General features: G+C 35.9%; 1 protein-coding gene across 9 annotated transcripts in view; it reads left to right on the forward strand.

Moving 5' to 3' along the window:
- CCSER2 (coiled-coil serine rich protein 2) overlaps positions 1 to 16,997 on the forward strand; it is a 77,718-nt gene that overhangs the window by 48,697 nt on the left and 12,024 nt on the right. For 8 of the 9 annotated variants that reach the window (XM_068398771.1, XM_068398769.1, XM_068398768.1 and 5 more), the window contains 4 exons: positions 3,163 to 3,246; positions 5,058 to 5,144; positions 6,703 to 6,801; positions 15,149 to 15,233. In XM_068398771.1, coding sequence (XP_068254872.1) covers positions 3,163 to 3,246; positions 5,058 to 5,144; positions 6,703 to 6,801; positions 15,149 to 15,233 — 355 coding nt within the window. The remainder of the gene's footprint in view (positions 1 to 3,162; positions 3,247 to 5,057; positions 5,145 to 6,702; positions 6,802 to 15,148; positions 15,234 to 16,997) is intronic. The other variant, XM_068398778.1, reaches the window with a different exon arrangement.

Consider the following 16,997-nt stretch of genomic DNA (forward strand, 5'->3'; position numbering starts at 1 on the left):
ACTGCCAGTAATGTTTAAAAATAGCTGTGCCAGGATTGCTAGAATCTATGTGGTTTGAGTTGTTTGTTGCAATGTTTTAAATTTAGGAAATAGTGACAAGTATTAACAACTATTTTTTTCCTACTAATGCTGCTGTTTTTCAACAGCAGTCTTCTGCTAAGGTAATCAGATTAAAATGTTTTGTTGCAGTTTATAAGGAGAACTTATTTTTCAATGCATTTGATAAGCGTTTGTTTTTGATATGGCTAACAAACTACCCTGAGTTCTTGTTTCTACAAGCATCTTTTACATTTGGCACAAATGAGGCTAGCGCAACTGCTCTGAAGACATGCTTCAGTATAATAATTAATTTAATCTACTATTGCAAAAATGTTAGGTAAAAACCAAGAGCTAACAGCTTTTTGTATTGCCTACTGCAATGTGATGATACCTTTATAAAGCTTATTGTAATTTTACCTAAAAGTTAAAAGTATATGTTCTCTTCAAGTTTCTGAAATCTGATGATATCTTAGCATATAATTTATAGGCTACGAAAAATAGCATGTGCATATAACCAGTTGCATTTGTTTGCTAAATCTAATCTATTTTTTGTACGTGGATAGCCTTACTCTGCTCATTTCCCCTTCCCCAATCTCATTTTAGCAATAAGATGAGCACGAAAGAAAAAGCAAAACAAAAAAAGTTTCACAGATAAATCCTAGCATATGTTTACAGTGGGATGCTGAAGTTCCTACTGGTAGTGTTAGAACTGAATTTTTTTCAGTTGCCCTGTGTTCATTATGTGTATTAAGATAATTAAGATAGTGGTAAGGGAATTGATGCAAATGAACTCAGTTCTTGCTTTGCTGGTGAATATTAGTGAGGTATAGCATAGGGCTGGAGTTCTTGATTTAAATCACTAGAGAATATGTGTCATACTAACTTTCTTTGCAATTAGGTCTTAATCTGCTGTTGTAGAATGTTTTATTGCTCGACTTAGATGCATTTTAATGGGAATAAAAGGTATACCAGGTCTGTCACTGATAGAGCTTTGAAAAACCATGTAAGATTCTTTTGCTTGAAATAGTTTGTCTTGTTTTGTGTGTTTTCCCATCTCATGATTACTCCTTCACAATTATAACTGTGACTGTCTGATGTACCTTTTCTTCTGAGTGCATGTATTTGTTTGAATAATTGTTTAAAATAACAAATGTTGATGAAATCTCTTAATTGTAGAATATAAGAGAAATATAAAATACATAAAATAATCTGTTAATCTGTAAATGATTCTGTGATTCTAATCGCTACTCATTTCCTCTAGCATGTTAGAAATGTTTTGGATTAAATAATGATTGTTTCTTTGTGATACTATTGTGCAAATTATTTCAAAACACTCTATTAGAACTTGTCCATAACATAGACTGTAAACTGCTGCTTCATCAGCCTGTTGCTTTCTGGCAATCTGCCCAAAAGGGACAAGCGGCTACTTGTGAATTGAATACAACTGTGTGTTGGACAGTGTAAGCTGAAATATTTGCTATGTTAAGGAATCAGAAGCCTTGAAGTTTGCCTGCTCTCACAATTAATAGTCTTTTCTTTTAAAAAAAAGGCCTAGAAGTTTAAATAAAACCCCAACAAAACAGCACTAAAAAACTGCAAGATACAAAATTACATCTAAGTGATGGAAATTAAATTTAACTGTCTGTAATATGGTAAAAGCAATTTGGAATTGTATGATAGTTCTTAGTATTTTTATCTTTTAAGTATGTTGATGGTTGTACATATTTTGGCTGCAAGTAATTGGCGACTATAGGAAGAAGTAAAAATTTAATTGTTAAAAGTTCATTAATTTTAATTTTTTGCTTTTTTGCATCTGGACAATCTCCTTAATGTTTCTCTGCAGTTTAGCTAAAAATTTATAAGAAATATTTCTTATGGATTAAAAAGCAAAAAAGATACTTCATGGACATAAAGAACATAAATAGGTCTATTGTGGGTTTTTTCCTTAACTGATCCTTTAGCATTTGAGCTGCAGTTTTACTCTTGTGGTTTGAGGCAGTTGCTGGCTCAGCCTCAGAGTAGTTTTAGACAGGTTTTGAGATGTGCTGCTCTTCTGTTCTACAAATGCAATCTTAGGCAGTGAGGTCATAAGGTAAAGAAACTCCCCTCTGAGAACCCCAAAAAATCAAGGGGAATACTGTAAGGCAAAAGATTAGTTTATATTTTCTTTAAGAAGGTAGCAGATGGAGGAGATGGACAGAAAGTGGGGGTGAGGCGGGCGGATAAATCTTTTTACACCAGGGAAATGGGGGTTACGCTCTTCCATATGACCATAAAATAACTGTACTGTAATTGTACTGTGCTTTTGTGTCACACTAAGATGGACACAACCTTGCGGTACAGACCTGAGAACGTGTCACGAGAATACACCATCAGTTGTTCAGTCTGGGGCTTGGCTCTGTAACCAAACTGAACCTTGTTGAGCACCTCAGGTTTAGAGTGCTGCACATAATGGCTGTGGGTGTTTTTGTCACGAGAGTGTAAGTGCTTCAGGACAAGTCCAGGCAATCATCTTTTGGCTTCTTTGGTTATTCTGTTTCTACTTGCTGTGCTTAATTCCAGAATTCATAGCTGTTGTGGCAGGGGAAAGAATCCTTCAGTGTGATTCCAGTTTTTATAATTGATATTTAGTTCTGATGGCTGTGAATTAATTTTGTATTAGCCTGCCCAGTAGCAAATGTTGCTTTTTCAGTTAAGAATTCCTAGCTGCAATATTTTGACTGTATATTTTGATATTGCTCAGCCATATTATTTGAATGGATAGTGAAGGAAATTAAGCTTTTAAAATCACATCGCATCACCATTCCTTCCTGATATAACACATATGAAGACAATGGCCAGTTTTTACCAGATTTTTGCACAAAATCCTAGACCTAGCTGCAGCTGTTTCTTCAGCTTTGTGAAAAGGAGGCTGTTCGTGGCCCTTATTTATGCACTGTACACATGCTGTAGCAAGGGAGGCTTTCCTATGGAGGGGGCGGGGAAGGAAAATTCACAGTGAGAGGTCAGATGTTGTAACAGGTTCTGCAGAGATGACGTGTCTCTGTCCTTGAAAGCAAGTTTGCAAGGGAGTTGTTTCAGCAAATAGTTTGAGCTTTTGTTCTTGTTTTTGTTCTCTGATAGAATGATGAAAATGTGTCACTCCAGGACATCCCACTCTCAGTTCCATCAAGTCCAGAACCACAAGAACCTGAGTTGACTTTTAAGGTAAATGACACTGATATGAGATACAAGCCGGTGTGTATTTTTTTTAAACACAGGCAAAGACTTCTGATTCACGGTGAAGTAGTGCTGCTTTCCTTTATTTAAATGCAAACCTAACAAATGTTTATATATTTCATCTTTTCAGTTTCGTTAAAATAGAAGGGTTTATTTGACCTTTTAAAATACGTACGTACAAATCTTAGCATAGTTCAAATAATTAAAATAACGTTGCCTTTTGGTATTTGTAGCAGTCATGTGGGAATTAACAGCTGTAGAGTAACCTCTTTCAAAAATTTGCTGCCTGCTTGATAAGTGTTAGAATTTGAAAAGACAGTTTTTGCTTTGAAGTGTAATCATACCATATTTACTCAATTATTTCCTCTTTCATTAAATTTATTGTTGATTTCAGTTTGAAATTCTTTCATCTAAAGTAAGTTTTCCCTGAGATAATGCAGGTATTGCAGATGTAACTTAAAAAAACCTTGTACCCCACAAAGTCAAAGATGTGTTTATTGTTTTAGAATGGGTATTAAAGGAAGAAGCAATCACAATGGATATTCCAAAAAGCATCATCTTTTATGGTCACAGACTTGTAATGTTGTGCTTTTTACAGTGCTAAGGTTGCTTGAGGCTCTTATTGTAAAATCAATATAGAAAGATCAGTAATTCCTCCACTTATGGTAAGGGAGCAATACTTGCTGAAGATATAATGAAATTAGAAATACGTCTTGAAAGGGAAGAACACTTACAATCTTGTTCCTGTTTGAAGGTCATCTGTCCAGATCCTGGTTTCAGGGTTTAAGAGGTTTGCCAAGGCTGTAGATCCAGATGCATCATTCTTTAGCAACCCTGGTTTCTACATTGTTAACATTTAGGCCTTCTTTTTTCTTTAATTGCTGTCTGATGTATTTGTTGTGCTTGTCCTTGTACAATCACCTCCCGCAAAATCCAGTTTCTAGAGGAAAAAGTATTGCTTTTTAACTTCATAACAAAAAATAATGGTAGGTTTAACTGACATTTTGAATTGTCACTTCTTTACATGATACTGTCATGTGTTTTGAAAAACTGCAAACAAATCATTCTGGGTGTTGTCCTAAAGCAGTAACTAATAACATCTTCAGTGAAACGGTAATAGTAAAGGTATGCTACTAAATGGAAGCTTGCCCCTTAATTTATGGCCTAGATATAATGGCACAGTTATAAAATACGTTAGAATTACCTTGTGATGAAAAATAATTTTTAAAAAAATCATTCTTGCATATTTAAAGTTTTTTTTAGTCTCTGAACTTTGCATAATTATTTTGTCTTCACATTTTAGTAGGTTGTATTCAAATCAGTTGTGCTGTTTGCATTCAGTAAACATAGTTATGTGTACGTTTCTAAATTATTTTTTTCTTGTTTCTATCATTTTATGTTAATGATAAGTTCACTTAACCTTTAAGCTTCAGTATTTTTTGTTGTTGTATCAAGAGGAGCATAGGTAGTATTGGATGGCTAGGGATGCTCATCTCCATGATGCCAGTCACTTGTACAACAGATGAATTACTGCATGAAAAATGCAGCTGATCTACTTAACTAGCCTGAAAATTTAGTGGGTCGGCTCAACTCTCTTTTAGAGAGACTTCTGGTCAACTTTCTTCACTCCTTGGTTTGTGTGCCTACAGCCCATCTCACCATGCAAGTAAGAGGAGGGAAGCATGTGCTAATGTTACTGCCAGTCCTCCATGAACATCTGATATAATGTGTCCTGTGGAGGCGTTGATTTAGATTGTGTAGCCCTTATAGAAAACGTATTGCCCACTGTTCTCTTGCAGATGGACGATCTGCTGAATGAGATCAGGCAGCTTAAAGATGAACTGAAGAAAAAGGATGAAACAATCAACCAATTAGAGCATCAACTTGTAAGTATAATGCTAAATGTTTAACAATATCTCAAGTATGCACTGCAGAGTGTAACTTCAATAGGTAATTCTTATGAAGGCTTTAAGAGGGCTAGACGTCTAATTTTTTCCAACACTTTCATTATAACAAAGGTAGATTTGGGTTCTGGTTAGACCTGACTCATGGGTGTGTAACGGTTCAGTTAGCAGACTGATTCTACGTGTTCTAGTAAGTTTGCAGCTCTACACCTGCGATCTTTAATTCTGTAGGTGAGTCATGATTTGTATGCGTGGCACTAAGCAAGGATGTTTATATGATTGTTAAATATATTTCATTTCCAAAAAAACCACTTTGAACATAAAATTCTAGAAGCTGTTCAGAAATAACAATGGGCAAAGATAAGGCTTTAAAAGTTTACAAGGATCAGGCCTATCATTCTGCTTGAAGGTTTTTTGGTGTTTTTTTTTCTCCCTGTCCTTTCCACTACTGTCCATTAGTTTAATAAAGAATTCCACAATACAATTTAAAGCTGAGGAAAGTATTATTCAAAGTTGATTCTTTTTTAAAACAAAACAAAACAAAGCGTGTTAAATAGTAAGATTAAATTTGCAAAAAAAAAAAAGTTCTGAGGGCACCTTTATCATAAATCAGGTTCAGGCAGACACAAGTCCTCGAGCAAAAGTAACATATGCCTTTTCACTTTTTGTTCTTGTTCTAAGTTAACTTTAGATTTTGCCATGTGTATCTCTGCATTTGGTTCTGGTAAACTCACCTGCTGTGATAGTGCTTGTAAAATAGCCCCATGTTTTCAAGCCATTTCAAGCCAGAGCAAGATCTTAAAAGTAGGGTAGATGAGATGCCAAGAGATGTACACCATAGTTATTTATCATGGCTGGAGAGAGTCTTGTGTGACTAATCTCTAAGGAAACGTTTAGCATGTGCTTTTATACATATGTGCACTGAAACTGACCTGTGGTCTTCATCTTCTCCCCGTCTATCATGTGAACATTCCCTGTAAAACAAAAATGAAAGGTTAAGATTTGGCTTTCTGCTCTGCTTAAACAACAGAATTCCTGACCACAGGATACCAAAACCAATTGTCTTGTCTATTAGTATTTTCCGTTAGGTGTTGATTTTTCAGTACGCTTAGTCTAACTCTTACCATCAGCCTTCAAAGATTTCTTCAATGAATCTCTCCTTCCTAGTAGGCCGTATACCTAATTACTGTAGGAACTGAAAACTGTTGCAGCTAAGGAACTCTGCTGTAAAGATGGGTAAAACTTTTATGTTTGTGATCACTGAAAGGTGACTTAAAGAATGTGGTGCTTCAGAAATTTAAGTGAATCGAAAACTATTTCCAAAAGTCATCATTTATTCTAAATTATTTCTAAATATGCTTTGGGAAAAGAAGCAGTTGTGAAGCACTGTAAATACTAGCTTCTATGGTTTGATTGTATTGTGCTATACTGCCAAGTAATTCATGATGTTTGAACATCGGGCCTTGACTGTGCTTTTCAAGCGTCTTAGTTATTTTCTAACAAGTTCTCCTTTCTCTTTCTCTTTTGGGGCGTGATTAAGGCCACTAGATGTAACTGCCAGAAAGACAGTCAAAAACCTACAGGGGCAACGTGCATGTATGCTGATAAATTTACGCAAACCTCCTGGAGGAGGAGTTCTGTGAGTAAAATGTGCCATTCCTTCTCGGGTATGACTTTCTGCATTTCATTTCCCAGTCCTATGACATCTGCTGTCATATAAGTTGGTTTTAAGAGATTCTGTGCTGTATGTGAGAGTGGTATCCTTCCTGCTGTGCTTCCTTTGCATTCTTTTGCAATCCTTTTGTTTAAACATTTATTACAAACATTTCTTTTAAAATAAGAGATAACTTTAGAAGTCTCTTCTTAAAATAATCGTCTTCTCCACTATATAAGTTACAGTCAGCCCAAGCTGTATACCTAATCACACATAAGATATTTTCCTATATCCTGACTTGAAAGTCATAGGTATCTGTATTTGTTTTTTTTCCTGGTTAAAGTTTCATTGTTGCTGTGCTCACATTTGTTGAGGAAAAGCAATTCTAAGTTTCAGTCCATAAGTGTAACAACAAAAGTTCATGATTTTTTTAATTAATAATTTATTTGAAGAACTTGACTCATTCAGAAAATTATTGGGTGAAAATCACTTTGACAGAGGACATCTTCATTCCCATATGTTGTTGCATGGATCACATTTGCTTCCATTATATAAAACTTACGTTCTTTATGGAACGCTAATAGAATACTTAAGATGGGAGGGGGATAACACCTTTGACACTGTATAATAATAAGGAATTATCTTTGAATCATGAACGAGGCTTTTGTCAGTCAGCAGCAAATAGTCTTTGGATCTTGAAGCTCCTGCTCTAGCTAGAGAATCCTGAGATTTCTTTAAAAGATTAAAAATGGGTTGGATTTTTTGTATTTGTTTTTACCCTGCCTTGAGTTATTTGATGTAAGGCTGTAGTAAAGATAAATCACTCCTGCCATCCTTCTAAAGTTAGTCTTTCAAATGTATAGTGCTAGGATAGAAATACCACCATACTGTATGTTCACCATTTGCTAGCAAACAGCTTTATGCTGTTGAGCCCATGCTTTCCAACCGTCTTCTGTCCGATGAGAACCCAATGTAAAGAGATCGTGACCTTAAGTAGCTTTTAGTTTGCTCTGACACCTCTGTTCCAGAAAGTATGTGTGATGTCTTTGATGTGTATCCCATTTGTTTCTCTTCTCCTGTTACTTTGTAGCTTTTGAGCTTTTGTATTGTTTCTGTTTCCCAAGTTTTAATTTCCTATCATCTGTGATGTTCATTTGTTGTTTTTCTGTGTTGATAATATTACTGGGTTAGTGGCTACTGTCGTTTCCATGTTCTTCTTTTCCTATCATTTTCCACAGAAATTCAGAAACAGATTAGTAACTATTGAAAGTTAGTTGCTAAAGATAGAAGCTTTAGTTTGAGCAACCTGTGGTATTAATTGATAAGAAAAAGATATTGGAGAAGATGGGGAATGTGAGTTGATATCTCAGATAAAAGCACTAATTTAGCCCAATTGTCTGTTTTGGTCTGGTTGAAGTATTTCTTCTAAGTTATTCAGTAGTTTTGCTCAAAGAGACACTTTTTGTCATGAGGAAATTTGAGTTAAGAGAAAATATAATTTAAAAAAAAAAAAAAGGAAAAGGATGTCCGGTATTAATGGTTGGATGTGTGTATGTGTGTGGATATATGTATGCATAAACATATCTATATGATACACATACATATGTGTGTAGGCATATGCTCATTAGATGTGCATTATAAACACCTCAGTATTTTTATCTTTACATGTAAAGTTTCTCATGAAAACTGATAAAGGAATTAGGAAAATTCATGAAGTATTGACAAATTTTAAAAATACACTGCTTTTCAGGCACCTTTATTTGTAAATGGTAGCTGAAAAGTTTTGTGCAGAATGGTTTTTTGAACGTCTTCTCCTTTGCATATTTGTAAGTTATATGGAGGCTTTCTGTAAGCAAACAGAAATTGGTATGAGCTCCTTTATGTGGGATTTCTTAAAGGGGGACGATAGTCTTGCTGTGGTAGCCAAGTTCCAGTTCTAATGATCAGACCGCGACTTCCTGGTTTAATAGTTCCTCTGCTAACATGCATTTGTATGCTTCCTTGTATGGCTTCATAGAAGTATAAATGAAGAAAAAGCCTTGGCATGAAATCGTAGTTGATCTGGAACCCAACGACGCAAACTGTCATTTGCAATAGAACGGGGAGACAATTGGCTCAGTTTTCTTGAGGCAGGAGTACAATAAATGGAAGTAGCAGGAGATACTCGAGTAAAATGTATTCTCACTAAAAAAAAGTCTTAAAGAAAATAATTGTTTTGCTTTATTAACATTCCTGTTCAGTTTAATATAATGGTCTTGAACTGAGAGCGTAGGCTGGGAGAAATCAGATTTATTGGTCCTAAATGTGGTATGAATCATGAAACGTAGTTAATGTTTACGAAATTATGAAATTTTTATACAGACTACATTTTTTAAAAAACAAATTACAATTGAAATCTTGGCAATGAGAGTACAACTCCTTTCAGGCATGTAAGTTTTTTTGCTTCTTTAAACTTGTTAATAGTTATAAAAGTTGATGAATATTTAACTATTTCATTTTTTTCCTTTAAGTGTTGACCTGTCAGTCATTTTAAATGGTGATGAATATCAGGAAGTTACTTTAGTTAGATTATCATAACTTTCAAGATTATTCTGACAGTTGACAAATTCTAGCAGAACTGATACTATGTGTTGATTCCTGAAGCATAAGTAACAGTCTAGGAACATGCTTACAGTAATATACTGTTTCAAGAAATACTTTAAATGCTTCCAGACACAAACATTGTTAATGTAGGGTTTCATAAAGAACAGATGCTAGAATAAACTAGGAAATAGCGAGAGTGGAAATTAAAAGATTTCAGTTAGGAATTTTAAGACCATATAAATTGCAGTAATTTATTGCAGTTCTATTTCTGATCACTTCATGGTTCTCCCAGTAAAACAGGCAAGTGAATATCATTAGACATATTCTTTTAAGAAAGTCATGTTCTTATGTGTTCTTTCTTTATTACCAGATATTTCTAGAAAATGGCCCATCCTGATGTGATTATAAACTTGTCTGGGGTTATTCTCTTTAGGGACCATATAGTTTTTGAAGTACTTTTAAGTTTTTTTCCTATTTAAAGGTAAATATGTACATAAATAGGATCTATGTAACTTTAGGTTGATCCTTGGAACTTAGTACTCCGTGTAATAAAACCTAGTGGCTGAAAATAAATGTTTTGAAATTTGGGCATATTAAGAATTAACTTATTTCCTAGCCTCTGTGTCTGCTACATGGTGTTCTTTGTAAGCAGTGTCCTGATGGTATGCTTCAAAACTACACGATGTAATTTCTGACTGTTTGTACAGACAGTGGTAACTTAGAGGGAAGCTTTATTTTTGGTTAGCCATCCTCAGGGTAAAGGCTTGTACAAGTATTCACTGACAGGGTAGACCAAAGTGTTTCTAGAAGGATTTCTCTTAGATCTGTTATACTGAATTCACTTCCAGTTAATTTATGCCTATCGTTTAACTATCAAAACCAAACCTGGAAGAAAGTACTGAACATAAAATTACCTGAAGAAATGAATGTTGATGGATAAAGCTTACCAAGACGAAAAATGCGAGCATCCATTGCCACAGTTGTCTCGCAGGCTTTGCAGCATTGTTTCTGTAATAGTAAATACTGACATTTTTTTAAAGATTTTGAGGGTAAAGGCATTAGATCTCAAGTTTACGTTGACATTATTCTCAAACTGGAAAGGTTGTTTGCAGATGCTGAGAGGTAAATGACAAGCAAGCAAACTACAAAATCTGAATATGGATGAAGATGTCTGTAAAGGAATCTGGCCCCTGAGGTCCAGTTCCTCAGCATAACTCCTCCTAGATCATAGGTGCTCTTCCGTGCCCTGCAAGAGTAGGTAGCGTAGAGTAAAAGCTGATTTTTGTCCTTGGTCTCAGAATAGTACGCAGTGGTGAGAATAAGTTTCGCTTCCTAAATGCGTGTGCAAATTAATTCTCGTCTCTGGTAAAATGACAACAAAAAAACTCAGTTTGCCTGGGAGTGTGCATATTCTTGTTCTTTGCTGCACCTCTTCTCTGCGTCTGCACTGAGATGTATTCTTTGCCTTCCATTTGAGTATTGTTCCAGTTTGTAATTCCAAAGCCTTTCACGTCAATTGTTTTGATGAACCTTCATAGTACTTGGGCTGTCTTTATGTACCATTGTCTCTGAGTATCTCCTTCTACCTTAGTCTTAAAGGTTCTATATGCTTTGATTCTGTAACTATGAATTTAAACTTCCAAGTTTTGAAGCCTAGTTGCTATATTAGTGTTTATCTTCACATTCAGCCCAGGTTTCTCTTGTTGTCCAGTACTCTGCTGTTCTCTTGCTGAGCCATTATAATGTACATTCTTGGTGAGAAAGGACCATGGCTAGACTAGATAGTAGTGTTATGCATGTTTCTTGCTCTGTTACAGTAACAGTGCATAATATGTAGGCACATGCACATAAGAAAGGTCCTTTAAACCTTTCATGGGCAATTCTTGGTTTAGTGTAAACTGGCACATAAGACTGGTTTCTTTTTTTGACCTGAATACTTTCAAAAAGACTACTGCATGTCAGAACTGCTCATTCCTAATCTCTTTGTGGGTGCTAGGCTAGTAAGAGGAGACTACTGCAAAAACATTTTGTTTGCATTGACACTTGAAGTATGTCATTCTAGGTTTGTTCATGATGTGGAGCTCTGAGCTTGTATGAGACAACTGGCAAGGCTAGGTGAGATGCAGCAAAAATCATCTCTTCTTGGAAGTTCTCAAAGGCTCCAGATGTATGGATAAAACTGATTCTTTCCTGTATTTGTGTTTCTGCAGCAGAAAAGACTTTTTAAAGCAGTAGCAGTTTTGAATATTGGTGTATCCTTGGGAAAAGAGGCAGAATATTTGGCTGTTGGCCTAAAATTGCTATGCAGCAATAGCTTAGAAATATTTTTCTTGTCGTTTTCTGGCAGAAGCAATTGCTTTTGTTCATATGATTGCTTATTCTAAGGTTGAGGTCTCTTCATAGCAATGGAAAACTCTGGCCTTAATATCTTCATAGTAGCCTTTTTAAAAAAAAAAAACAAACAGATTTTCCAGTGCGTTTAGGGTCAGAACTTTGTGAAGTGTTTAGCAGCAGTTGTACAATTCATCAGGATCTCTGAAGAACATGCATCCTTTTGTTCTGGTTTGTAGGCTGCTTTATTTCAGCTGCCCTTATTTTTCCACTCCTGAGTCTCCTGTTTTGCCTGGTGTTTAAAATCCTGAATCACTCCTCTTTTGGGATGCTTTTGGTATTTCACAGTTCCAGTATCTGGCAAATGAGAGGAACAGGATTTAGGTTTAGTGACTGGATGCATGTAACAGCTGTGAGGAGGAACTGTTCTGACTGTTGTCTAACATTAAAGTGCAAGTGTAAAGACTTGCATCAGACTAGGCTGCAGGATCCGCAGGAATCCCATCAAATGTTTGGGTTTTTTTAAATAGAAGCTGAGGTAAGTCATGTTCTCATCTTTCAATTCTATCATTGCTTATGAGCTTTATAGACTTTTTAATAATCAAGCATGAAATAAATTGTGATTCAGGTTTTTCTTATTCCCCGTATTTAGTGGGAAACTGCTACGTTTTCTGTGTATTTTGAATATGGACCATAATCTGAGGAGATGTGCTTATTAGTGTGTTTGTTTTTTTCTTGTTCTTTGGATTTCTTGGGAACGTTGGCACACGTTTGACTCGTAGAAGGGAGTGGATGTGAGTTGTTGTTTAAAGGAGAAAGCTTTGTAAATTTGCTGAAGTTTTGTAAAATAAAGCCAGGCTTATTTGCAGATACTTATCCCTTATTGAGCTATATCTATGGGATTGGTACAACCTTTATAATTTGTAAAATTAGTGTAATTCATAATACCCATCTTGATAAATTCCCAGTGCTGTATTTCCTGGTCCTTGCTTGGTTTGATTGATGTTAATTTTAATTACCTTATTTGATGTACAATTAAACAATGATTATGATTTTTTTTTTTTTTTAATAAATAAGAAATCTGACATTGATTTGGCATTTGCCTGTGTGGAGCAGTGTAAACTCTCAAGACTGCTGCCAGAGGAAGAGCTAGTTCTTCTGCTTCTCAGATCATAGAATATTCTGCAGCATTTGGAAGAGGGGGGCTGAACTGTGCCTGGAGAGCAGTTCAGTTGAGCAGGCAAAACACTGAAGGAAGCTCCTTGCACTTTCTTCATTCACTTCCCCAGTCAGAGTAATGATTAAATACCATGAAGAATTATTGAGAAGACTGTACTTAGTGTTGTGCTTTGAAGTGCTAGTATGGATGTTTAAAACTGACTGGAATGCTTCAAGACACCTAATAATTTCTTTGCTTTTACAGTAGTATCATAACTGTTATGTATCTTAGCTGGCTTATACTTGTCTTAATCTCTCTTATATCCTCTCCCTTCCTCTCTCTAAAAATTTTCACCTCCCTTCTTAATGAGTTAAAAATTTCAAAGTAGTCTGGAAAAGCCCATTGCCAAATCAAACAAATCTCTACAAGATGAGACCTATGCCTGATGACATTGTGCTTTTTACTATCTGGAGATTCAGTTACATTTAGAGAATGGAAGGAATTTGTTGCTCTTGTTATTTCACCACCCTGACACAATTTAGGATGAAATGTGAACAAGCCTGAAAAATGAAGTGTTTGTTTGTACAGCACTGTGAAAATCCAAAGCTTTTGTTAATGTCTCAGCAATCATTGATTCATTAATCTTGTTCCCAGGAATGTTTCTGTATTTAACACCTACTCAGCTGATGCAACATATTATATTATTTTGTTGTATTGCTTGACTGAAGCTAGTAATGTTCTTTCATACAGCAGTCTAAAAATTGTGTTGACGGCTACTGATGGAGGACTGTAACAACATGTTGGGTAATCAATATCGCCATCTAGAGAGAATCAGATTAAAGAACTTCTTTCAGTTTTTCTTTGGATTTTGCTCCAATAATTGTTTTCTCAACTTCTGAAGAAGAATAAAGAAGTCTTGTCAGATTTTTTCTTTATTTCCTGTTCTAGTTTAAAAATGTTATGGCTAGCAAATTCTAAGACTTGACTAAATGCGTGTGTTAAGCTACATTTTAGCAGTACTGAAACTTGGAATAGTGGTGAATAAAATCTAACTAGATTAGGATAACTAGAAGGTCAGGGAAGTGTTTAAAATTCTGCTAGGATGGATAAATAAAAGCAAAATATTTCTTCTTTTAAAAGAATGTTAAGCATCACATTAAGTACTACTTTACTGTTTGTCCAGCCGTGGCTATATGATCTGCAGCAGATATGCCAACAGAGAAACTAGAGAAGAGGGGCAAACTGTGTTCCTGTTTTCTTTGATATAGATGTTCATTCAGATACCTTATACCTGCTGTCTGAAAGAGTAGCTGCAACTGGTTGCTGTTGATACCTGCTGGTTACTGGTAGCCAGGAGGCAATGGCAGTCATTACTGTTAACACCAATATTCCAGGACTCATAAAAGCAGAAGTTTTTATCTGCTAAATGGTGAAGGGATTGTAAAGACTTACACCTGTCTTGCTGAAATAGGAAATCAAAACTATGTGATTTAAGAGGGCAGTTCCAGCTTGGATAGATTTCTTTTAAAGGTAAGGGTATGGAGAAAATGATAGACTGCATAAAATTACTTTCTTGTTTTGAGAAAGCTGCAACCACAATGTGTCACTTCTGTGGTGATCTGAAACATCTGACAGGCAAACCCTATATGGCATTGACGTGCACAGTTCTCTGATCCTGTAACCGAAGGCTCAAGCTCCAAGGGCAAAGTGCAAGGAAAGCAGTTAAATGTCACCTCTCCTCTTGCACATTTAATAATACTATCAAAATATGAGTGAAGTGGACTCTAAAGCACCAGGATTTGCTAGAAAGTCTGTTTTTCTGCATTAGAAATTTTTTGTTGTAAACTAAAGCTGACTGGTTTTCCAGTAGATCAGTATTCAGCAACTTACTGCTTGGTAAGGCATTTTGAAAACATTTTTGAAAGCTGTAAAACTACAATTTTTAGCATTTATTTTTAACATGAAAATCTCAGCTCCTATACTTTTCCCATAAAAACATCTTTAACAGAAATGTGTGTGTATATATTGAATAAAAATGGAGTGTTTTGAAAGATTTCTGACTAGTTTAGGGCATCATAATGTCGTTTTTGGTCTGGTCTTTAGTAGCATGTAGCATTTGCTTTTACAAAGTAGAACAACTGGGAAATATAATGATGCCCTTCTGGGGGAAAAAGAAAAAAATGGTGTGGCTTTTTGGTGTCTTGTTTTTCCCTGTTCTCTTTTTTTATTATACTTCTCCCCCTCTCTCTTTCTGCACAGGGTGGGTATTCTGCTCCCTCCTTCTCTCCCTGGCAGGGCTCATTCCAGGGCATCCCTCGGACTGTTCCACCGCACCGCAGACAGAGTGAGTCTGTACCTCTCACTCATCTCCCTCACCGTGTTCCAGTAGAAGCTTCCCCTTTGCACGCACTGTTCATCTCGTAGCCCCCTCCTTTCTCAGGCACATTTGCAGGCATACACAATAGTCTGTGGCTAACCAAAGTGCTTCCTTCAGCCAGCGTATGAGCAGCTACAACTTAGAGCTTTATAACAGTTATTAAACGCTGATTTACTTCAGCAGTTCTTCAGGCAAACCTGAGTAGGCCCTTGTTTCCAGTCTTGTCTTAACATAAACCTTGCTTGCTGCATTTCCCTTTCTTTTTCATGGCTGTAATATACTATCCTGTTTGTGTATGCGTTCTGTTTGCTCGTAAGTCTGCATGTGTGCATATGGGGATGTATTTACATAAATATATTGTGGATATTCGTAAAAATGTTGGTGAGAAAGTGTTGTTTTCATTGCCTCTCACGAGAAGTTTTCTTAACTTTTCAGAATGGCTTGCCTGAAACTAACTTTTTTTTTCCCCCCCTCTCAGTATTTGTTGTAAAAAGGCTTCTAATACATTGAAGTGGCTGTTGCAAAACTTGCATGATTTATTCATATTCCTTATGTGCTAGCTACAATGTGGGCTGATATAAGATGCATTTGTTCTCTTGGCTTGGATCTGCAAAACAAAAGACAATTGCTGATTTTAAAACTGTATGCTTACGTAGACATAGAAAAATGGTAAGTCTTATTTTGTGCTTTGGGATTGCATTATAAACAGATAATTGTTCAAAGAAATATAACTAGTTCATAAAGCTAAAGTTATATTTTTAAAATGTACTGTAATTTGAGAATTACAGTGTGTTTGCCTAGCAAAGCCCAAGAGTGTATTTGGACAAGAAATAAAGGAAAAAGTAAAATTATGGAAACAAAGTAAAGATTTCCAGGGCCAATTGAGATCTGAAGAGTAAGCTGCACCTTGGAAAACTAAGCTTACATTTATTTCAGACTGCAATATTCCTAATTTATTTCAATTACAAGAAAAAAAATATTGTAAAATATTTTGTAAACCGTGTTTCAAATACTCTCTTGATGTTTCTGTGACAATGTTCATTTAAACAACTCATCAGGAATGCACAGCCTGTGTCATAGGCTTTTCTCTATGCAATGGAGGGATGTGCTTCATTTTCCTGTGGTGTTTGATGTGGGGCTCTGTGTGTGTAATGAATGTAGAACCCCTAAAGCCGATCATCATGTCTTCTGTTTCTGGGTAGAGGGCCAGCAGTAGCACAGCCTGGCTGTTTTGCTGTCCTGTCAGCAGAGAATCAGAGTTTAAAAAGATCAGGTTTAGACCTGAGGAACATACAAATGTCACATTTTTGGGGCTTACTGATCAGAGTCAGAATGGGAGGCTGGTGTCTGAGCTGCCAGATGTGTGCCTCTGGTGGTGCGTCATTCACGTCGACTGCTTAACTGAAGAAGAAAACTTTGCTAATCTCTTTCCATTTCTCTGACCCGCCCACCTCATTCTTCCAGTAAGGGCAGCAGCTTCTTACTCAGGGATTCCATAGCAAACTTCCATTACCGAAGCAGGTTGTATTTTTCAGTATACCTCTTATACATAAAATTCTATGAATTACTAGTAAAGGAAATAAAGTGGATGAAAACTGTCCATTGACTAATTAACCTAAAGTATAATTAACCTATTGCTCAGGAAAATAAATGTTTCCTATAACTGAGTATTCCTAGCCTTTTTTTTTTTTTAAGCCTTGGGTTTGATCAAAAGATAAGTACTGAGAATAA

This window comes from Nyctibius grandis, chromosome 4, assembly GCF_013368605.1.
Source record: "Nyctibius grandis isolate bNycGra1 chromosome 4, bNycGra1.pri, whole genome shotgun sequence".
In the NCBI taxonomy this organism is placed as follows: Eukaryota; Metazoa; Chordata; class Aves; order Nyctibiiformes; family Nyctibiidae; genus Nyctibius; species Nyctibius grandis.